Genomic DNA, 24,928 nt, shown 5'->3' on the forward strand with positions numbered 1-24,928 from the left:
TTTACACTCTAATGAGACAAAATTTACTTGTGAATAAAGCCCTATTCTGAAGAACATCTTTAAGTATCATGGGAAAAGATAATCAATTTTTAACCAACTTTTAATGATCTGATGGAGCAAAATTGCCATTATACGAGATATTGATAAAGATTGAACCTTTTGTTTCCATCTAAAGAGATTGAATAGTGGCAGCTAGAATATATACCAATATAAAGTAAATCCCCCCCAAAACAGCTGAAAAAAAAAAAAAAAAACTAAATTTTAAAAAGTTACATTAGAGCCCAATCTTTTCTTAACATACGAGAGAAAAAACAAAATTAACGGACATTATCCATACAAAATTGCGAGAACAACATCAATATTTCCGAGCTGAGCCTCTTTGCTAACTACCTTTCAAACTCTCTTTACCTAAGACTTGTGGCCTATGCCATGACACCTACCTTCAAAGCAGCACCCGTCACAAGCCAACCGAATTCCCTTCGTTCAATTTCTAATATATATGTCCTACCCCAATTCACTCACATTGATGGTAGGGTAACTAAGCCAAGAACAGCCAGTAGCTTCGATCGGAAACCGCCATGAACAGCGCCACCGCGGAGCCTCTACTGAACAACGAAAACCACCGCGTCGAAGAGAATGTTAAGGCGGTGAGCGTGGTGAGGGAGTTCGGCGAGGAGTCGAAGAGGCTGTGGAGAATCGCGGGGCCGGCGATTATGACCGCCATATTTCAGTACTCGCTCGGGGCGATCACTCAGACTTTCGCCGGCCTGGTCAGCGAGATCGACCTCGCCGCCGTCTCCATCGAGAACTCTGTCATCGCCGGCTTTTCCTACGGCGTCATGGTAAGCTTAATCATAATAATCAGTTACCTATTTAATTTCATTTGAAATGTTTCCCTTTTCGCCGGGGGGGGGGGTTGGAAACAAGAAGAATTGTTACCCTTTTGGGTCCAAAATGACATTTTATAGAAATGTTATTAACATATTGTTGGTGTTTGAGATAATATTTCTGTCAAAAAAGTACTTCCACAATCTAAAATATGGCCAAGAGTAAATGTCATTGACTTGTACCAATAGCTTGGCTTTTGTCGACTTTTCTGGGAATTGTTAATGCTACCCTGCCCCCATAATCCATTCGGATGACCTATGATCCTAATTGACAATTGTCTCAACTTGTTATAAAAGACTGCTTTCGTATCTTAGTCAGTGTAGCTCATATTCCTTAAAGAGGATAATAATTTATATCTGTTATATGTCTATAAACTCTCATTTTCAACCTTAAAACTTTATTTGAAGACTTTTAATCATTTTCATTCAAGAGAAAGCAAAAAAAAATTGAGTAATACTATTCATCTTCAATAGAAATGAACAATAATCCATGTGGTAGTTATATGGTAATATTTGATTGGCATTATAATAAAATCTATTGAGTGTTCTTTCATTTTTGTCAACCAAACTGTGAACATTACTCAAAAAAATTAAACTTGTAAACTGAGAATTTGCACTTCTAATTACGAGACATTATTATAAATTCAGATTACTATTTGGATTCTTAAATAGGGGTAATTAATGTAGAATGATTGGGCAAATGAACTTTATTGAGTCGATTATTAATTAATTAATTACTTCATGTTGGGTTTTGATTAATGCAGCTGGGAATGGGCAGCGCTTTGGAGACGCTATGCGGGCAAGCATTCGGTGCGGGACAGCTCAGAATGCTTGGCGTGTACATGCAGCGATCGTGGGTCATCCTGCTGACCACTGCGTGTATTATCGTTCCCGTCTACGTCTTCTCTACTCCTATTCTTGAGCTCGTCGGCGAGACCACCGAGATCTCTGAAGCCGCAGGTCCACCCAATAATCTCTCTTTCTTCTCTCTTTCGTAGATTCTTGAGTGCTTAATTACTTGGCGGTGCGACGAAATGCAGGAAAGTTCGCCTTGTGGATGCTTCCGCAACTGTTCGCATATGCCATGAACTTCCCGATACAGAAATTCCTGCAAGCGCAGAGGAAAGTTCTGGTAATTACGTGGGTGTCGGGCATAGTGCTGGTGCTCCACGTGTTCTTCAGCTGGCTGCTGATTCTGAAGCTGGGATGGGGCCTGACCGGCGCCGCCATCGTCCTGAACGGCTCGTGGTGGCTCGTCATAATCGGCCAATTGCTCTACATCTTCATCACCAAGTCCGACGGCGCTTGGACCGGATTCACTTGGCTTGCTTTTGCCGACTTGTGGGGCTTTGTCAAGCTCTCTCTGGCTTCTGCCGTTATGCTATGGTACATTTAAATATTATGTATTATTCAGGGGAGAGTGGGGGACCGACTCAAAATCTCAAGTTAACACTAGATTACAATTCTAATGGTGTCATCATCATCATTGTCAACAAGATTAGTTAAATTGAGTCCGTTGATTTTGCAGCTTGGAGTTTTGGTACTTGATGGTACTCATCCTTATAACAGGCCGCTTACCCAATTCTCTAATAGCAGTCGATGCCGTCTCTGTCTGGTATGATATTTCCTCGTTTTTGTGTCACAATCGAATCTCACGTTAATAGTTTTCTAACATTTAATCTAAAATTATATCTTCAACTTTAACTTTTTAGGTGGAAATTTGTAGGGGTTATATACTTAAAACACTTTCAACTCAACAACATGTATTCTTTTAGGTTTCATATATGTAAATAGAAATTAAATTCACTACCTAACTTTGATGAAAACAATTGTGCAGCCTGAACATTCAAGGATGGGATGCTATGATTGCGATAGGCTTTAACGCGGCCATAAGGTGATATTCCCTTGGCATAATTTCTTAGTCAAGGTCCGTTTGATTTGATTGTCAGTTTTTATGTGTTTGTTGCGGCCTCATCATGCGTGGATGTTGTGACAGCGTGAGAGTATCAAATGAACTTGGAGCCGGGAAACCAAGAGAAGCAAAGCTTGCAGTGATGGTAGTGTCTGTAACGTCTATAACAATTGGAATAGTCTGCATGGCTGTTGTGCTTGCAACCAAAGACTACTGGCCTTATCTCTTCACAAGCAGTGATGCTGTTGCCGAAGAAACTACCAAAATCGCCGTCCTCCTTGCAGTCACAGTCGCTTTAAACAGCCTTCAACCCGTCTTATCTGGTAACTACATAAACCGGAATTAGAGTCGCGCCATTCTGTATAAAATTTCTATATAAAAAAAATAAGTTTAATTTGTGTGACATCATCTTCTTCCTCTGTTTTTAAGGGGTTGCTGTGGGAGCTGGGTGGCAACATATAGTGGCATACATCAACATTGGATGCTATTACATTGTTGGATTGCCTGCAGGCATTCTATTGGGATTTACACTTGGGCTTGGAGTCATGGTAAAGTCCCAAATTTTTCGAAGTATATTAAAATTAATCTGTCCGAACCTATGATGCTACTCTTCTAGTGTGTACTGGATTCGAAAATTCCATTTATTGATTTTATCTCTGACATTTAGGGTCTTTGGGGAGGAATGCTGGGAGGCATTTGCTTGCAGACACTTATTTTAATAGTCATCACTTCCATCACAAACTGGAACAAGGAGGTATGTTTTCACCAACATTAATAATGCCATGCCTTGTTGATTAGGATGATAACGTAGATTATTTAAGCTGAATACTGAAGGGTACATATGATCAAAATATATATGCAGGCTGCGGCAGCAGAAACTCGAGTCAAGGAATGGGGAGGCGCAATTGCAGATCAATAATTTCGACGAAAATTGAAGGTTTTAATGGGCCGTGGAGAGCAATTTTGCAGACAGGGAAGTTGATCATGGATACAGCTTATCGTGTGTTGTTCACGTAATTCATTCTTTCCTGATCATCTCTCCTGATTGTTAAAAGTAACCTTATGATGGAGATGCAACGACAAATGGTTGGATCTTCTCATTGCTTGAGCTTCTTGTTTTCACCTTATTTGAGCCTGGACACATTATGGTTCTCTTGTATATAGGGGCGGCAGTGAGTTCTTTTTTGGTGTTAAGGTTTTTTCTTATCTCTGTAATGCTCGACATTTAAGCAATTTTGTAACGATAATTGTTGACTGCCCCTCCTATACAAGAAACAAAAATAGACAATTTTGTAGTTTGCTATACAGATCCCATGCTTGCAGTCGGAAAACTCATCGTTAGTACCCTTTTGGGACGAACCCTAACATGAGATCATTTTCCAACCACTTCAGCTCTAGGGTACTTGAACTTTTATAAAGTATTATCAACTATCAGCTTCATGGTATTTTTCTTCCCTTTTTTTATTTTGATTTCTCTCCTTGATTTAAAAGAAAAATGTTTCCTAACGAGAATGATTCATCCTAATCCTGCCATTAGCATCTAGCTTTTTGGTAAATGCTATTCCACGACTAAACAAGAAACTTAGGTGGTGTTCTTTTTTTTTTTTAGTTTTGAGTTTTGAGTTTTTAATTCACTTTTAGTTTTGTGTTTTGAGTTTTTAATTCATTTTTAGTTTTGTGTTTTGAGTGTCTGTTTTGAGATTTTTGAAAATGTGTTCTTTTTGTCATTTTGAAAATCTATTTCACAAAACAGAAAACTAGAAAACGCGTTTACTTTAAAATTTTGAAAAATTATTTCTTTTTTGTTATTATGATATTTTATTCAATGTATTTAATTATTAAATAATAAAATTAACTTTTTTGAATAAAATTGTATTATTAAAATAAAATAATAAATTTAATTAATAAATTATTAACATACATCTTAACAATAATTTATATTAAATTATACACTTGATAATATAATATATCTTTTTTAATTATAATATAGATATATTATATTTTTAAAATTTTAAATAAATATGTAATTTTATTTTTAAAATTTAATAATAATTTTTTTAATTCTTTTTTTCTCATTTCTCATTTTTTATTTTTTTTCCTTTTCCTTTTTTTTCTTTTCTTCCATCTCTTTTTTCACTGTTCTTCTTCTTCCCTGGTGCCCTACAGCTTCGACACTGCCAGTCGCCACCGACCACTGTGGCCGGTGGTTTCCGACGATCAGAAGCAGCCACCCGACACACAAGGCCCCATCGACCAACATACCCAATAACCAGTAAGATCCAACGGCCAAATCTCCTTAGATCTAATGGCAGAGGGCAATTGAGAGAAGAGATGAGAGATTATAGAACCAGCAAGATCTAATGGCAGGGGGCGGTCGATCGCGGTGGGTGAGGATGACGGCTGCTCGTGGCGGTGGCGGAGATGGAGGGCGTCAATGGCAGCTCGTGGCTGTGACGGAGATGGGGGGTAGTCGAAAGAAAAGAGGAGACATGAGAGGAGCAGTCGATGGCAGTTGAGAGATCGAATGGCAGGGGGAGGGGAGCGGTCGACGATGGCTTTTGGCGGTGGCGGGCGAGGTCGATGGCGGCTCGACAACAAAAGAGATGGCGGGCGCGGTGTTTGGCCGAGGCGAGAGAGAGAGAGAAGAGAGGAGAGAGACAGAGAGACGGAGAAAAGATGCAAGATTGGAGGGTTGGGGTGGGGAGGGGGTACTGTGCGTGCGTTTTCCGTGTTTTCCATTTTTCTGCGTGTTTTCACAAAAAATGTTGTTTTGGGTTTCCTTTGTAAATTTTTTTGTTGTTTTCGAAAATGTGTTTTGAAAAATAACAAAAAGAACGTGTTTTCAGTGTTTTGAAAAATTAAAAACTCAAAACAGGTCGAAAACAACAAAGAGAATATGCCCTTATTGGCTCTATTGAATGGATTTTAGTGTTCATTGTCCTTCATTGAACTGGACTTTATTCTCAATGTAATATAGGTTTATGTCATCAAGAGATCAAGTGCCTATGAAATGGATTTCATCTGGAGAGGATGTCATCAAGAGAGAGTGAGGGTTCAGAATTGCATAGCAATTTTTCAACAAGTCTACATTTTGCCACCTTTGACCAGTGGATCACTCTGTCCCTGAGCAGGGTGTGTGGTGCCCTTGAATCAATTAAAAAGCTTCTCCGTTTCATTGAAGGAAATCAAGAGTCGGTGAAAGGACATTGTTGTGGAGCATGCTTCGAGCTTTTTTCTACTAAAGATGCTAAAAAATGTGAAAAATAAAACTCAAGGGAGGTGTTTGTGAAGGTTGAGGTTAAAATTGTCTAGTTATGTTATGTTAGAATTAGTACACTTAATTTACTAAGCCTTAAATCCCACCGAATGATAACGACATAGGAATAGGATCACAACTTACGAGCTGTGTTTACTAAATAATAATAATAAAAAACTCATTAGATGGGATTGCTATATGAATTTTAGATTTTCAATTATATCTGTTCATGTCAATCTACTAATTGACAACTGTTGGATTTTTGGGTCTCTTCCTATGTAGAGAAGCCCAAAATTTATTTGGCCCACAAGGAAGAAGCTCAAGACCCTTAGGAATGGTGCGTGCACCATATTTTAACAAAAAAAAAAAAGAGTTGGAGAAGAGGTATGTGGAGTGTATAAATTTGATCAAATGCTTGATTAAGATATCATCCATGGTCCGATCTTGCTAATTTTTTATCAGTTTGTAGAAGACATCTGGTTCTTTATTAAGAACGGTCAGATTAACATTTTGAGGTTTGCAACTTCGATTATTGGTCTACAGAAGGTTTGCTATCTAGAATTTTTTGGGTTGAAGAGTAGCGAACCCTTTTTGATCATTTGCAGATTGGAGGGTCTTCTATGGTCCGATTGGACTGATTTTTGATTAGAAGACAAAGGATATCTGGAACTTCAACTTGGACGGTTAGATCATTTATTTGAGCCTTGCAAATCTAGTTTTGCACTCTATAACAATAACTTAATTTTAGTGATATCTCTCTAGTCTCTCTTTTGTGTTATTTCTTGAACTTGTTCATAATAGCTAGCTGATTTGAGATTGTGTACCTACTATTGTTGCTAAACAATCACTTTGTGATTGCTAAATTCATAGTGAAGTTTTTGAAGTGGACCATTGGATCCCATGATTTGTTACCCCTTGCATTGGAAAGGATTTTTCACGTTAAAAATTGTTTATTTCGTTCGTTGATTGTTTTGTTATTTCTTAACTTATTTTTGTGTTTTATATATTGTGGTATTTGCTATGCCATTGTGTTCACTCCTCACATATTCAATCAAATAAAGAGAGCAAAATCTTTGGTTACTCTCTTTTTCTATCAACAACAAATTGAAGAATTTAATAAAAGCCTTATATATATCAAATCTATTCATTTGGGACTAAGTATACATATAACTACTATACATATAAAACATAATAGCAAAGCAAACACCACAATATATATAACTACTATACATATAAAACGAAAATTCTGCAGCATTGGAACAATTCAATTAAAAGAAGAGGGATTGATATAAGCTCATTTCATATTGATGAAATGAATGAAATCGATCTCTCATCAATTAGATGAAAAGAAAAAATTATTATTTTTGGGATGACCATTTTTGTGCGACCTCTTTTATTCATGATTTTTCATAAAAAAAATTTATTATTCTTTCACTTATGTGTCATGGTTTGGAATCTGTGATGCACATTGGTTTTTCATGAATATCACCTGTGCACTCACTCTCTGTTTTTCAAGAATAATTAATATTAAAATCTTATTTTAGAAAATAAGAAAAAACTTGACATATAGATGCTATATATTGAGATTATTATTATTATTATTATTATTATTATTGTTATTATTAGGCATACACACTGAGTTTGGAATTAATTCATTTTTAATTTTAAAATTTTATGCTTAGGATGAATTTCAATACTAGAAATTTCATGAAATTTTTTATCAAAATAAGTGAAATTCAAATTTAATAAATTATTTCAAAGGTCTTTTAAAAAATTAGATTAAATAAAACTTTAATTTAAATTTATTCCAAACATGAGGTTATGAAATTTAATTAGTTTTATATTTTAAATTATGTCATATCAAATAACACTATTTGTAATGAATGAATTTGAAATGTGAAATTCATTTTAAAGGAAAAATAAATTCTCATATTTGATATGATGTACCTTAAAATATGGAATGAATTAAATTTTATAAAATTATGTTTGGAATAACTCTAGAATTTAAATTTTATTTATTTTTAATTTTTAAAATATTCTTAATGTACTAAGTGAAAATGAGATAAAAAAAAAAGTTACAAGCATTTTTTGTGTACAAAATTTATTTTTTTAAGTTTGTGAATTCATTTATAAATTTCACTTATTTTAATGAAATTTAATTTAATTATTTCAAGAATTCATAAAATTGAAATTGAAATTCAATTTATTTCAAACATGAAATTTTAACATTCAAAATAAATTCTAAATTATTTCAATAAATTTAAAATTTAAAATTTCAGTCATTCATCCCACACGCTTAGCCGTAGAGTTTCCTCTGTGTAAACCTTCCCATAAACCCTATTCCCCGGAAACCTCCCAGATTTTCCCGAGAAAGTGAATCGAAAAATCCGGGACATGTGCTTTCGGACATCTCCGGAATTCGATTCCGTTACCAAATTGAACTCCCGATTCCTACCTGACCAATTGACTCTTTTTGATCGGCGGGGTTACAAATCGCGCCGACAACTCGTGCCCGCAGCAAGACGGCAGTTTTTTCTAGCCGGATTCGGCTTTTCCGTCATGAATCCCTTCCTTGGTATATCTCCGGAATTCGATATCGTCGCCTAATGGAACTCCAATTTCCTGCCTCAGCAATGGAGTTACAAATTGCGCCGGCAACTCGTAGCGGCAGCAAGACGACAGATTTTTGTAGCTGGATCCTGCTTTTCTGTCTGCAATTTACCTCCAAAACGCCAGCCAACTTCCTCCTCGTCTATGATCTAAACCTTGTAAGATATAAAAACTCACGCAATTCTCCCTTATCAGGTTTGTGAACCCCAATTCACCCATCCTAATTCCCAGAAATTGGCGATTACCTTCCCCTCAACTTCATTCTCATTTGCTCGATTCAATTCCAAAAATCAACAATTACAACATCAGGAGATTCCATTCTCACTCAATCCCAACTTCAACCATCCCTTCTCTCCTCTCTGCGTCGTGCGTGACCCTCTTCAAAATCGAAATCTAAAAACCCTTCTTTAGCAAGCCCTGTGCGACCAGTGGGCAACTGGCGGTCCTCTCTGCGAGGGGCGACTCTGTGCGACCAACAAAGTTCAAATTATCTATCAAATCCCTCCGTCCTTAGCTGGTAAATCTGAACTCTCCGACCCTTTTTTCCGAGATTAGCTGTGTATGCTTGGTTCTTCCTTTCAGTCGATATCTTGTTTTTTACTTGGATTTTCAGTCCTTTGAGCAGCTTGTTTGGTTTCGCCTGTCAGGTGCCTTTTCTTTTGTCTTGGTAATTCTTGCTGTTGCTGCTTCTTAACAGGCAGTATTGTGAAGTCTGTACGGGAGTGTAAACAAATTTGGATGTCAAGTTGAGAATGCATGATTTCGTGGACACAGGACACACCTAGTTGTTGAAAAACTTTTTTGTAGAACACTTGTTTATTGTCATTTGATAAACCCTTTAACAAATGTTTACAAGTGTTCTTGGTAACTTTTGATATGGTACTTTTATTTTCAAATTAACTTTTAAAACCATTTTTTTCACTGTCTAAATTATGTACTGAAATATTACAATCTTGGAGATGGGTAACATATATATATTGATATATGAACTAGTTGGCTCTGTGAGTGAGAAGGTTGTGACTCAACCATAGACCTAAATCCATAAACATGTGAAACATTTTTAACTTCCTTGTAATCTTACTGTTTAATTGGGAATAAAATGATTTTAGCTTTCTTGCCGGTGAAACAGCAGATTCAGACATCACTCTACCCTACCATATAAATTAGTTTTGGAATAAAATTCACCAAAAAGGTTGGTCTCCCTTATATGCTTCTTTTCTATTAGGCACATCTCATCCATATTGCAATCATCATCCAAAACATGCTCTGTTTCATCACAGAATTGAAAATTAAGTGTAGACTAGAAGTGAATGCCAAGGAAGTTTGGGATTTTATTCAACAAACCTATTCGAAAGTTAATGATGTAGCCTGGATTTATGAATTGAAGACCAAAATAACTGCTGCAAAATAAGGGAACAAGTCTGTCACAAAATATGTCAATCTCTAAAAGGACTTTGGCAAAAAATAGATCACTACCGGGAAGGTACCCTAGGAAAGGGAATTTTGTTCAAAAAGGGGGCTAAACTTACCCTAGAGGTCTATACTGATGCAGATTATGCAAGTTCAATGGTTGATAGGAGGTCTACCATAGGGTCTTGCACTCTCTTGGAAATTTAGTTACTTGGAGGAGTGAAAAACAAACCGTTGTGGCTAGATCAAGTGCAGAATCGAAATTTCGGGCAACAACACAGGGTATATGTGAGTTGCTATGGCTGAAAATTATTGTTAAAGACTCGAGACTCAAGTGGGACAGCCCATGAGACTCTATTGTGATAATAAGTTTGCTATCAGCATTGCACACAATCCTGTACAACATGACTGAACAAAATAGATTGAGGTTGACTGACATTTTTTTAGAGAGAAACTGGACATTGAGTTTATTTGTACTTCTTATATACCAAGTGAATCCTAGCTAGCTGATGTTCTAAGCAATGGACTCTCTAGTCCTATCTTCCACAAGATTATAGCCAAACTAGGAATGGACAATGTCTATTCACTAGATTAAGAGGGAGTGTCGTGAGTCAAGTTAGAAAAATCAAGAAGCTTTGCCATAAATCAAGGCAAGATACATCAAAAAGATTGATAGTAATATTTTGGAAAGTTAAGGCTGTAAATTAGGTCTATATTTTTGTAAATAGAAGAATACTCAATTAGGAGAGATTCACTTCCATATTTAGGAAGCTAATATGTACATATGGCTATCAAGTAAATGAATGAGGTGTGCAGATTTTTCCACAGGCTCACTACAGTTTCAATAGCAAAATGAGTTTTGCCTATCTTATTAAAAGCTTTTTCACGCCAATTGATTGTTGAGCTCGAAACCACATCAATAGCATTAATGTTGCTAATAACTGTTATTCCTTTGATCCTACTTTCTGTAGAAACAACTATGCAATTGGGACTTCTCTAAGAGCAAATAAATGGCTTTACCTACCATGCTATACCCTTGCTTTGTGATCTTCACACAACCAACAAAAAAACAAAAAAACTCTTGCATCATTTTGAATCTATCTTGTTTTCTTGTTTGATTTCAGATTGGTCTTGAGCTTGCTTGGCTCGTAGAAAACATGGTGTTGAAATGGGTGTATATACATGTAAATGGAGGAAGACAAAATTAGATGGTGATGTTGGGTTTTGAACTTTTCATTAAAGTAAATGTATCTGGGCTTTTGTTGGTTGCTTTAATTTGAAATTTATGGCATGAAGAGTTCAACTTTAGCAAAAGAAGAAAGTAGAAGAGTTTGCTTTTTGTTACTTTGTATTTTTTTTTTTGAATACAAAGTCTTACAGATGTACTTATGTGAAGAGGTTGATATGCCTGACATGAGTGAGATAATTACTGCTTGTAGAAGTAAATGGACAAGATTGTTGGATTACTGATAGGCCTCCGGTGCAGCAGACCTATCAAAGGCACTTCAGGAATTCAGGGCAGAATGGTAACACAGCTGGGTTTGCATAACAGCCAGCATGTGCACCAAGGGTAGAATCATAACTTGGCTGACAAACCAGCATGTGCATAACCAGATGTGGTTATGGAGGGAGAATAACAACCTATAAATAGGGAATAGAAGAGAGAGAAAAGTGTGAAGAAATTGAGTAGATTCTACAGGAGAGTTTTGGGCCTCTCGAATGCCCATTCTTTTCCTTTGTTTACATTTTTCCTTGTAATCTGGAGTTGAAATACCAGCAGTGAATTCCTTTACTTAATCAGAATCTCATCAGTTTTCTTGAGATCCCACCAATTACCTTGTTTCCCTTTTTCTCCCAACACATTAATGAATCATTTTCCTTTTTAACCTACAACACAATATCACGTTGCCCACTCTAGAGGCTCCAGGTGGTACCATGGACATAAGTGAGTCAATCTTTCTGGCCTTAAAGCAAGATTGTGTCCCTCTTTCTTTTGAATCCAAACTTTGAATATTGGAGCAGGTACTCTTTCCAATGGGAAAACAGGCATCTTGGTAGGAAATCTTAGCATAGATACTCGCCCCCTACCTATATATAAAATCATAACCCGTGCTCCAAGGAGGTTTGGTCAATCTCCAACCCTAGCTGGCTTACTTCATCTCAATCTCCACTATTTTTTCACTCACTCTTTACTTTATCAACTTCTTGCTTTTAGACAATCTATTGACTAAGTATTAGAGGCCTTTCTAGCAAAGGCCTTAGGCAATCCTCACTGTGATTTTCTTACGATTCACTCACAGGAGAAGGCTAAGCAAGTAGCTGAACCTGTTTCAGGCCAGAGATTAGAGCTTGATCTGACCCTATTCTTGAGGGCGCTAATCCTTGCATCATGAAGTCATGTCTATATGGGAAACTAAGGAAGAGTTAGACCAGTTGTTGGTTTTTAGGACCACATTTGAAAAACTACAAGCCACATCACTCTCGCTGCCCTTCTCTTTCATTCATCCCCTAGTCTCACTAAGACCACTGTCAAGACCAGAAGGATCCCCAAGGATATAGGAGTAATAATGTATTATATGTGTTGAAGTAGTAGGTTATACATTGTTGTTATACTTTGCTGTTGTAATGATTGTACTTTGCTGTTGTAGCCTATAAATAGGTTAGATTAGGCAGAGATTTATACAGATGAATGAGAATTGATTTCTAGATTTCTCTCAAGTCTGAACTCTCTTGTTTCTCTCTAATTATCTCTCTTTTGTTCTGTTCTGACTGCATTTCCTCCTCCATTCTGTCTGTTATCTCCCTCTTTCAGTCTAAGCCTCCCTCCAATTCTATTTGAATTTTGATCTGCTTTATCCTCCCCGATTTCCTTCCAATTTCCTATTCCAACCCTATGCAAACCCTAGGATCCTAATAACCACTCAAAATAATGCTCAACAAATTAACGAGACTACATGCAAAAGAGAAAAAGGGAAATGGTTCATTAATGTACTGGGTGAGGATATTACCTGTTAACATTATTCTAGCAGTCATTCTGTTTTAACCACTTAAAAAAGGTCTACTTTACTTTTTTTGGGGGGTAAATTGCCCAAAAAAATTGAAATTGATCATGTTTCCAATTTTGGACTGAGCAGAGTAAGGATGCTAGTATTCATAAAATTAAAAGTTTAGTCCAAAATTGGAAACATGGTAAAAGTTCTTTTTTTTTTTTTTAACAATTTACCCTTTTTTGTTGAACCAAAGAGGAAGAAGGAAACAATAGGTGTTATCCCAGATCATTAATAGGATGAGGGATGAGATATTGTAGGTTATGAGTGAGTGTGCTGCTCCATTGGAAGATCTGGGGGAGAAGTGCAACAACCAGTTTTGGTGCTTGGCCAGAAGAAGCTGAATTCAGAGAGAAAGGCTTGAACCTCTAATGGAGTATTGTGGTTGCATGTTACTTTGAGTTGATAGTCTGACTCCAGCAGAACTGATTCCCAACCTTGGTTTTGGACCCAGATCGGGCAATATGAGCTTTAGCATCAATTGGAGAAGAGGTTGTGCCTCTGAAGAATATCGAACCAATTGCATGCCCACTATATGATGCCACCATTCATGCAAGAGGGAGAGGATGCATCAAAGTTAATTTTGATGTGGCTAATCTTAGGCTTTCGTTAAGGGGGAAGCCAAAGAATAGGTTGCTATTGCTTGTGACTTCAGATCCTGTTGCTCTTGCTAACTCCAAGAATTTGAGAATTGCTGCTTGTCTTGGGGAATGTTGTCAGTGTTGGGAGTGGACTAGGCATGATGGCCTCATTCCTATGACCCCAGATGGTTTCCAATCCTCCATCTTCTCTGGCTAAACCCTTACATTGAATTTTTTTTTGCTCTCTCTCTTCTGCTACATTCCCCTACATGATATTCTTTTCTGTGTAACTCTCTTTTTATTTAGATATAGATTATTTTATAGTGTTGAATTGTACTAGTAAGGGCATTATTATAATTAGGGTACTTAGTATACTCTTGTATATATACCTTGTCCATACATTCTGGAGAATATATATAGATTATTTTATTCCTATACATGGTATTAGAGCCAAAACCTAACCCTAACCCTAACTAGTATTGATGTTTCCACCATTGTCGACTTCGTTGGCATTGCTCATTGACTGTTGTCGTCTTCACCGGGCTTCTTTCCTCATTGGCCCTGCTTGCCACGACCCCTAGTGCTTTGCGTCTGTAGATTGCTTTGCTGCTTGCCGTGCCTTCCATTGCTCCTTGTCTGCTTTTATTTGTCTGCAGACTTGGTTGCTAGCAAGTTTGCAAACCCTTTGATTTCTAGGTGATTTGTAGACTTGATTTTTGGCTCTCTTGTTGATTATTGAATTAGGGTTTGTAATCATTGTCATGTCTTCATCAGCTCTAGAATCTTCACCCACAACTATCTCATCAACTTCCACTATTACCATTCTCTAATTCTCAGGCACGCCAGTTATTACTATGGAAAAATTGAATGGGAACAATTGTCTACAGCAGTGGAAATCTGGCTTCTTTAGGCATGGACTTGAAGATCATTTAACACATGCCATCTCAACCAGTCTTGAGAACAATCCGCCAATGGAAGGTGCGCATTTGCTTTGTCTGACATGGCAGACTGTTCAGGCCACTTTGATGCCTATTTTTTTTTATCTCTTCGTGAGTGTACTCTGTGTGTAACTCTCTTTTTATTTAGATATAGTTAAAATACAAATTCTAGGCAGTGCCTCTCTTACACCTTTGACAGAGGTATTTGCCTGGTTACTTTTAGCCTCTTTAGTTATTGTTGATCATAACTCCTCTTTACTTGGAGACTAGTCTCCTCTTTGCTTCTGTAACGTTTTTAATTGTTCTTTAAAATTTTTCTTTAACACTTTATGTCTGCTAGTATTCTTGAAGATTTGGGGTGAGTCATTTTCTGTTGTTAGGCTGTCGGATTATGGTGCCTATAATAAGGTGTAGTAATTTTTTTTTCTCCCTCTAATAGATTAGATTATTTGAGGTACTTCTTCCAATATCATTCTCTCTGATAGATTGAAATGGTTTTTCAAATTCTTGGCGCACTGATCCTACATAATATTTGAGGCATACTTCTATTTTACTAAATTTCTATTGTTTATTTTTGCTGAAACTGAAGTGCTTGCTGGAATACTTTCAATTCCAATGATAAAAGGCTTTTTCACTTGTTTTTGTTTTCTCTTCGGTGATGGTATTGTTATCTTCATCTTAAAACTTACCACACTGAACCAGTTTGTGTGGAATTTTGCAATTCAAGCAACAAATAGTTTTTATCCTTAGCAAAACTATAAATAGATTGCTTTTAATCTTTGAATGCTTGGCTCTGCTCTCAGTGCCCAAAATGAGTGTTTGCCTTTATTAACTTGATGACTATAAAAGCATAATTCTCTATCCTCAGCCACATTGTTGAGATCGTTTTCGTTTAGATAGTCTGACAAACTTATTTCAGGGTCCCAGAGTGGGGAAAAACTCGTCAGAAGTACATTAACAGAACTGACTGATTTATTACAGGATTAAGGAGTGAGCAAAGATTCTACTAATTTTGATTTCGGCTGCAACGGATTTCTGACAGTCTGGTTGCGGTATAGGCTGGTCTCTTGCGGTGGTCCTCCATTGATCCGAGCTTCTATTATATTTCTTTCCCACCAATAATGTCTCTTTTATGCCTTGAGAATTTGCGCCTTCAAAACTTAGATTTATGGGGATCTGTAACTCTCACCGAAGTGTTTGCAACATAGACAAAGAACTGCTTGGGCTGACCTCGGAAATGCCCTCTGATGGGGGAAGTATGTATTGTAACAGTAGAGATAGATGTGTGTGTGTGTGAGAGAGAGAGAGAGGGAGAGAGTAACGATGCTACGTAGAGAGCGATGTAAAGATATATGCCCCTTGTGTTTGGGGGTGTCCCCGTTTTATAGAGGGGATGCCTTTAGGGGGACCTATAGTTGGGTGCAACATACAGAGAGGCCACATTAACCATATCAATCATGTTGACTTATTATTAATCTTCTTCTATTCAATCAGTGTAATTAAAAATTTAGGCCTATTCTCTTTGGTGTTTTCGCCCCTTTTTTGTTTTCAATTTTTCAAAACACCTAAAACGTGTTTGTTTATCCATTTTAAAAAATATATTTTTTAAAACACAAATTTTTTACACAAAAAACTCAAAACAACAAAAATGTGTTTTGACTGTTTTTAGCCAAAACACGGTATCAAACTCAAAACATGGAAAACGAATGCCTCTTCTCTTCTGTATTCTTCACTCCTTTCTCTCTCTCTCTCTCTCTTTTATATTCTTTTCTCTTTTAGAGAACACCAGCCACTATTGCCTTCTCCAGCCACTGAGATCGTTGCCCTTCTAAGCGTCGCCGTTCGTCGTCCTCCAGCCATCGCAGTCGTTCGTCCTCGAGCCACTGTCGTTGTTCATCATCTAGCCACTGTCGCCCTTTGTCCTCAACCATCGCCTCCTCCAACCAGATCCATCGTCCTCGCCTCACCATTCTGCTCCTCTAGATTCACCTCGACGAGTGGGTTCTAACTTTGTTTGTTTCTCACAAAGCTCTTTATTTGATCTCTCAAGCTTGTCGTCTTGGGTTGTTTGCTATTATCCTTTTGTTATTTCAAGTTTCTCTCTTTATTGTGTTTTGCTGCTCATTTGTTTGAAGTTGTTATAATTTTTGACTCATTTTTTTTTCTCTATTTACTATTTTTTACTAAAGTTGTTTTATTTCTTGTTTATATTTTTTTTGTAATAGAAAAAAAATATTGTAACATTCACTAATTTCAAAATGTATATATTATTTAATAGTATACTAGTATTAAATTATTTTAATTTAAATAATAATCAAATTTTTTAAATAAAATATCATAAAATATTTTTCGCAAAATTTCAAAATAAATACGTTTTTCAATTTTTAATTTTGAAAAACAATTTTTCAGAATGACACAAAGAATGCATTTTTAAAAATCTTAAAATAAATACTAAAACACAAAATTTAAAATGAATTTAAAATTTAAAATTCAAAATTGAAACATGAAGAGAACACCACTTTACATTTTGAATAGTTTTAAGTGTGATATTTACAAAGTAGTATTACAATTATTATTGATAAGCTAAAAAACATTAATAAATGGAATTAAATATCATTATATAAGACGGAACAGGCAATTTGTATCAAATTTAATAACTAATAAGTAAATGAAATAATAATATTATTATTATTTGTTATATTAGGTATTATATATATATATATATATGCTTATCGACACTCGTTGCCTGAATACTAAAAATTAAAGTCAAAATAATTTGTTTCAAAAGGTCTGAACAGGGACATGTATTTGATAGTAAAAATTTAATTGGAGAAATATTAATAATCCTGTCCATATGGTAATTTATGAAAAGCAAATAAAATTTTGGTTAATTAAATTATTAGTGCTGATTTAATAATTACCGTACTATATTTGGTATCAATAGGCAAATTTATATATCATCTGGCATACATATTTTTTGTGACACAAAGAAAATTGTTTAGTGGCAGATACATAGTTTTGTGCAGCACATATAAAAGTGCCTCTAATCGATGATGTTTACGCAGTGAGCATTTCTGTACAATTTCAATTCCACACAATAAATAGAACAGTTGGTACTCTAATGAAGATAAGAAGAAAACAAAATCTCTGTTTTTACCCCGGAATGCGTACCACCTGACATTTCAAAGCCTAATCACCCAACCCAACCCAACCCAAAGTTGGAGCAGCTTCAGATCACTGAACTGCATGGCCGAGCAAACTGTTTGATGAGGGCGAGCTTTGTTCACTCAGCCAAAGGTCCTGCACAGAAACAGGGGAATCGTCCTTCTCCCTCTCCGTTGCACAATCCAATTGAGGCCTTTCAAACATCACCTTCAATGGTTTTCCACTTGATGTCCAAGAACAAGAGGATGAAGACGCATCAGATGAAGCCGTGAGGTTCCGTTCCAACGACGGCGATCGACGGAGTCGGATTTGCTCTAGTTCTGCTGCAACATCCTTCATTGAAGGCCTCATATCTTTGTCATACGCAAGGCATCTGAATGCTAGCTCGGCCACCTTGTGCACCAACGAAAGTGTCTGTTCATTCCTCTCTGACTTGAGCCTCGGATCAATTATCTCATCAAGCCGGCCTTTCCCAATTCGGTCGATGGCAAGAGCCGCCAGATTGAGCTCATTCTGGGGCCGACTAAAGTCCACAGCCTTCAACGCCGTTATGATCTCCACAAGAACCACTCCAAAGCTGTACACGTCGCTTTTGTCGGACAAATAGAAATTTTGATGGTACTGAGGATCAAGATAGCCAGGAGTCCCTTGTGGGGCAGTGGAGATGTGAGAAGATTCAGTCATTCCAAGCCTAGAAAGGCCAAAATCAGCAACTTTGGACTTGAAGTCGTAGTCTAGGAGTATGTTGCTGGACTTTATGTCTCGGTGAAAGATGGGAGGATTCATGGCAGAGTGGAGGTAGGCGATGGCTTGCGCTGTATCGGTGGCGATGGCGAGGCGAACCGGCCACGGAAGCCCGTGGTCGTGGGTCCTTTCGCCGTGCAAATGCTGCGAGAGCGTCCCATTGGGCATGAACTCGTAGACGAGGATTTGTTCGGCGTTGTCAATGGAGCAGCCTAGGAGGCGAACGAGGTTGGGGTGGCTGACGGAGGAGATGAGCTTGATCTCGTTGACGACTTGCTGGACGCTGCCGAAGTCACCGTGTTTGATGCGTTTGATGGCGGCCCACTCGTCGTTGTGAAGTTTTCCGACGTAGACATGGCCGTAAGCACCGCTTCCGAGGAGCTGTTTTGGGGAGAAGAAGTCGGTGGCCTTCTCGATTTCTTTGTAGGGGTAAATGGGAATGGCGATGCCTGTGGCTTCAGATAACTGCCGAGTTGTTCTCTTCTGAAGCTTCTGTCTGGAGTGCCTTCGAACCAAACAGCATATTAGCCCCACGCCGACCATCAGAGCAGCCCCCGCAGCAACGCCTAATTAAGGAATAGAATTTCTCATGAAAACAATCTATTTACAAAGAAATAAGGAGTGTAGAGCTTTTAATTTGTACATTAACTCGACGTTATACATATATGTATGTGTTTTTCGCATACATTTGATGGTCAATATGTTTTTAACTCTCATTGGAATTAAAACGTAAATGTAGCACATTGGGTTGTTGGTCACTCAAAAGTTTTCATTTTCTACTTGGTGTGCGTGTGTGTGTGTGTGCATACATGCATGTTTGAATTGTTTAATTAGTAAGAGAAGATGGGAATTACCTCCAACTAAAATACCGAATTGAGCAGCACCACCACATCTGCCGGACACGTACCGAGCAGGGCCGCACGTTGAAGGCGCTGTTCATAGTTCACACAACCCATAAACTGACAGAAATATGTATATATATATGTACAAATGCTGATGATATTAATATACAATCACAAAATTATTGCATCGAATTTTTCGTTTCATTAATAATTATATATATATATATATTCAAGAATAACAACAACTCTTTTCAAAATAATTTGTAAGTATCAATTAAGAATAATGAGCTCTGAGTGTATGAATATATTACAGCTGGTAAAAGAGTATAGCTATATATAGCATCTACTCACAAATGACAAAACTAGCATCCATCTACTTCTCTCAAATGAAATGTCTTTTCTTTTAAGAAAAACAAAAATAAAAGAATGTCGTTAATTGTTGAACCTCTTTTTCTGGATAGTTTAAAAAATGGATAATATTGAGATTTCGAAAATGAAACAAGTGTGGCTGAAGGATTTGACAGACAGATATATGTAAAATATTATTAGATATTTAATATTTTCTTCTGAGGAATGCTCAATCATTTATTGACTTCTAAGTAATGCTTCGTCGACGTCGTCGTTTTAACCGAACCATTTCTTACAATTTATCTTTCGTGTTTGCTGCATATTATTGTCTCATTATTCATTTTGCCTAAAATTAACAGCGTAACTTTTTTTTTTTTTTTGGGCAAGTAAATTAACAGCATAACTAACCTTTCCGGCAGCCCAAACCATGTTGAAACCCGTCTCCGACAAACCCTTCCAGGCACTGGCAACGATGGGCTCGCCGCCTGTTCACCGGAGACTTAATCTTGGTGCAATTCGCGTTCTCTGAACACGTGCAATTCCCTTCAAGCCACCACCCGAGCTTCACCAGCTGAACGTCCAACGACACCGCCGAATTGTTGTTCCCAAAGTACTCATTCACGGAGATCGCCGAGAACAGCGACTGGCAGCCACTGCTCGTCAAGTTCCGGTAGTCGATGAAATCTCTCTCTACGTCTGGCTGCGAATAACAGTTAATAGCGTTCGTTTTATTGTTCTTCGGATCGCAGTCGTGCATTTGGAAATTCGTTTGCACCATCGTGGATGGAATGAAGCATCCGGCGATCTCTGAGCTGCAGTTCTGAAGCAGAATTCCATTAAACGTGGTTGGGGCGTAGTTCGGGCCGAAGAGTTGGCCGGCGGTAAGGATCGGCCGGCCGCATTTAGCCGGAAGGTTGATCCGTATGCTGTCGGAGGTCACTCTCTGGACCGTGAATTCACCGACGGCGGCGGCGCCGTTCGCCGTGCAGTTCAGTCGGATTGGGCAGCCGGCCGAAAATCCGAAAGGAAACGGAAATTTTCTGGAGCCGCCACAAGAATGATCGCAACCGGCTGATGCGAGGATGACCGGAAAAAGAATGCGAAAAACAAGAAGGACGATTGCTTGGGGTTTGGTGATCATCTTTACCGGAGAATAGGAACTTTGATCATGGGGGAAGCCTTAGTTTTCATTGGTATATATTATTATTATTAGATGGACAGTGGAAAGCATTGGAAAGGGAAAGAGAACAAAAGAAAAGATAAACTACCCAAGTACTAGTAGCCAGCTACAGCTAGGTAGCGGAATCCGTGATTGAAAGAGTGGGATAAGAATTTCCTGCTCTTTGCTCTTTGCTCTCTGCCCTTTTCTTGTCCCATTTTCAACTCTTGAAATCATATTTTGACCAAACTTCTGTTTTGTCAAATCTAACATTTTTTAAAAATACATATAAAGTTATTTAATTCCAGAAGAAATTGGATGATACTTTATTTTGTAACTTTTATGTATATATATATATATATTATAATTGATGAAATTAAATATTGTTGCGATCATTTTAATACAAGATTTTTACGTTAAATTAATTTTTTTATTTCAATTCAGGTGGGCTAATTTAATTTTGAGAGTTGGGTGGTTGGTCCGACAGTTGTACACAGGAGATTCATCCTATTTTGAAAATTAAATTACTAATAATCCAATGATTGAGCTACCCATTGGTTGTACGAAATTCCACCTCGTCCTTTTTTTTCTTAAGATTAAGAAAATTAAAAATAGAAAAGAATTTTATTTCATAAAAGGGAAAAGTAATTCCAAAAATAATATGAAATGAAATTTCTTAATATATACTATGAAAAAGAGTCAAATTACTTGAATGAATGAATGAATGAATGTTGCAATTATGTCAGTTAATCAAAAGTCACAAAGGTGGGTGCGAATGTGGGCCACTTGGCTTTGAATACACTATTCCATTTTTTTTTTAGTATTATTATTATTAGATGAAAGGTGCATTGCCGTGTTGTGCTTGGCAATCCAACCCCCCCCCACACGCACACGACACAAAAAAAAAAAAAAAATCATATATTTTTAGTGTTTTACAATTTATATTAAATCATCATAATTACAAGAATACCGTTGCTTTTATAACATTGTCTATGGATTTTTTTTATTATATGAAAATTTTAATTTGTAACTTCGATTATGTGAGGCGGTCGGTTTACTTATCATATTGTGAATTAATATGAGGATCAAAATTGACGACACTAGTAGATTATAAAATTCTTAGGCCGGATTGATTCATGTTTAATTTAAATATATTATTATATTGGATATATATATATATATATATTAGTTTTTGCCCACTAGTTTGTTTTTTAGGATACTTTTTACGGCGCATTTTATGTATCTTATTTTTTATATTAAATAAATATTTTATTAATTAATAAAAATATTTAAATAATGAAAAATAAAGGGACAAGCAAGGGGGACATTAATTTTAGCCTCTTAATTAAGCAACACGTTTGCTGCTTCTAGACGAGGGGAGGGGTAAGGTGCAGGTGCCGGGAGAAAAGTTCCATAACCGAAAGCAATGAATAACAATAACAATATTATAATATATTTATATTGATATAATATAAAATATTTAAATAATATTTTTATATGAATAATAACAATAATAATAAATAAATAAATAAATAAAACACTAAGGTTGTACGTGGTAGCTTCTCCCCATATTTGAAAAGACTAAAACATTAAAGATAATAATATACTCATTTTATTTGGTTAAAAATGATTTTTTTTAATTAAAAGTAAATAACAATTATACCCTTTGCTGATCATATACTCATTTAAGAACAATGAATTGTAGGTTATTATTACCACGTTGTAAACAATCCAAAAAAAGTATTGAATTTAATATCTAGCTAGGTGATTAAATAATAATTAGATATTTAAATAAAAAAAATATTAGTAAACAAATTTCATACACACACTTCTAATCTTATCATCCACTTTTATTTTTTTGGCATATTGGATTGAGAGGGCATTCCAAATTTGGATATTCTTGGAGTTGTGGTAGTTTATATATAAAGTATTTATTTATTTATCACTATTATTTTTTGATCAAATTCATATATTTTTTCTTTGAAATTTGTTTAACTCGATTTAAAATAATGCGTAAGTTATATGCGATATGATTTCAAAAGGAAAAAAAAACAAAAGAAAGAAAAAAATAGAAGAAGGATTGATTGAATTGATGTTTCTTTTCGCTTTTCTATTTGTCTTTGACCATCATCTTTACTCTCATCTCTCGTCTTTTGTTGACTCGAACGAAATAATTGAGCGTTTCATCGCTCGTCACCAACTTAATCAATCTCGAACTTTTTTCTTTACTCCGACTAATGATCCACGAGTTGCAATCGACCCATCTTTCCTTTTCTCCAACCGACGATTGCTTCACCCTTTTCCTTTCTCTTTACTTCGATCAGCTATCGATGATCGACTCATCTTTTCTCGTTCTTTTTGTTCTGACTAGTGATTCACTACAAGTAAGTCTTTTTATGTAAATTTAGAAAAAATATAGGTTTGGTCTTTTTTTATTTTGAAATATAAAAATACATAAAAAAATTTGCTTTTACAAGAATAAAATTAATAATAATTTTAAATTATCGATTCTTTTTTCACTATTACTCAAAGTAAAGTGTGAGAAAAAATAGTATGAAAGGTGAAAGAGTTTCTTATCTTTGCGCGCTCTCTCTCTCTCTCTCTCTATTGTGATCCAAAAAAGAGGCTCCAGTTTGGATTGTTTCAACTTGAATCAATTACAAAGCCAAAATGGACAACATTAGAGATGGATTAACCTAATGAACATATCTATCCATACATCATGCAGTGGAAAGGTGTGACAATGAATCAAATAACTAATCTATTTACTATATATATATATATAAAGAAAATGAGCCGCCAAATTGGAACATTTGGTTGTTCTGTCGTCACATAACATGTCGGTTATAATAATACTAAATATTGTAAACTTAATTTATAATAATAAATATCAGACGGAACAGCGAACTGATAATATAAATTTTACCCAAAAGGCTCGCCGGAATCTCAGCCAAGTCTTTCTCCGACGGATGCTTCTTGTTAATTATATATATATATATATGTTGTATTGTATTATTATTATTATTATTATTATTATTATTATATAAACTTAGTTGAAGTTGGGATTGTTAACCATAATAATTAATTAATGAAGATGAGGATGAAATTATGGGCCGAATCATGATTCTTTAATTTGTCGTTAGATACAACAACATAAAGAGATTTCAAACTTTGGATTTGACCGATGTGATTTGAAAGCCGAATGGGATCCCGTACTGTTTTAATTGGTCATCAGAAAAATTAAGTAAAAACGTAAAGTAATCCACCATCTTTCTCATTAAATTATTAATTAATTATTTGTTTGTTTAATGTACAAATAGGTCATCAAACGGGACCCACATTCGGACAAAAGAATTACATTTATCTCATGAAATTATTACTGTTAAAATATCAACAGCGCCTGAAGAATTTTGATTTTATTTTAGAAACGGTATTAATTGTTAGAAAAAAAAAAAACAAATGACCTGAGATTTGTGAATTATTACACACTTTGTGTCAATCATTGTGATAGTACGTATCTGAAAAATTATCATTGTGAGTTTCATCTTAAAAAATAATAAAGAATTTGGATATCACTGTTACAGGGTGGGCCGATGTTGGCCCAGGGCCTTGTTGATCGCGGCCCAGCCCATGAGCATGCACTTGTGCAGCGGGCGACAATCAACAAGCATAAAATTTTTATATGTTTCACATATGATACCATTAGTTTTATGCTTAAAATACTTTTTTTATTTTTATTTTATAAAAGTAAATAAATCAAAATATCTAACATATATTTTGTTATAAATTGTAAAAGTAAGGAATTTTGTTATTTATTTCATCGCTAGAAGTCAGAACGTAAAAGGAGTCGTATTAAGCCATGGTGATTGGCCAGCCCATTTGGTCACTGTTGTTTTTTTTTTTGGGGGGGGGGGGGGGGGGGGGGGGTATCATTTTACTAAAAGTTTATAATAAGATCACGTAATAAAATTTGTTTGTACTGAATAGTATCGTAAAATTATTTGTATTGTTTGAAAATTAGAAATATGT

General features: G+C 36.1%; 2 protein-coding genes and 1 long non-coding RNA gene across 4 annotated transcripts; 2 read left to right on the forward strand and 1 right to left on the reverse strand.

The window, feature by feature from the left end:
• Window positions 1-125: 125 nt before the first annotated feature.
• On the forward strand, window positions 126-4,102 carry LOC127800751 (protein DETOXIFICATION 33). Its single transcript, XM_052335542.1, has 9 exons — window positions 126-842; window positions 1,652-1,847; window positions 1,928-2,273; window positions 2,416-2,502; window positions 2,725-2,781; window positions 2,884-3,122; window positions 3,229-3,347; window positions 3,467-3,553; window positions 3,662-4,102. The coding sequence occupies exons 1-9, from the start codon at window positions 579-581 to the stop codon at window positions 3,716-3,718; spliced, it is 1,452 nt and encodes a 483-aa protein (XP_052191502.1). The 5' UTR covers window positions 126-578; the 3' UTR covers window positions 3,719-4,102.
• Window positions 4,103-8,350: 4,248 nt separating this feature from the next.
• LOC127800445 (uncharacterized) lies at window positions 8,351-16,164 on the forward strand. Of its 2 annotated transcripts, none has more exons than XR_008022814.1 (3): window positions 8,351-9,182; window positions 11,200-14,681; window positions 15,623-16,164. It is a non-coding gene; the product is annotated as an uncharacterized LOC127800445 (long non-coding RNA). The 2 variants fall into 2 exon arrangements; XR_008022813.1 differs by having other exon boundaries at window positions 14,541-14,681.
• A 1,548-nt stretch (window positions 16,165-17,712) lies between these two features.
• LOC127799622 (wall-associated receptor kinase-like 14) lies at window positions 17,713-21,093 on the reverse strand. Its single transcript, XM_052333823.1, has 3 exons — window positions 20,149-21,093; window positions 19,405-19,482; window positions 17,713-19,116 (listed from the first exon to the last, which is right to left on the reverse strand). Exons 1-3 carry the CDS (start codon window positions 20,879-20,881, stop codon window positions 17,876-17,878), a joined length of 2,052 nt encoding a protein of 683 aa, XP_052189783.1. The 5' UTR covers window positions 20,882-21,093; the 3' UTR covers window positions 17,713-17,875.
• Window positions 21,094-24,928: the final 3,835 nt, after the last annotated feature.

Source organism: Diospyros lotus, chromosome 4 (assembly GCF_014633365.1).
Source record: "Diospyros lotus cultivar Yz01 chromosome 4, ASM1463336v1, whole genome shotgun sequence".
NCBI lineage: Eukaryota > Viridiplantae > Streptophyta > Magnoliopsida > Ericales > Ebenaceae > Diospyros > Diospyros lotus.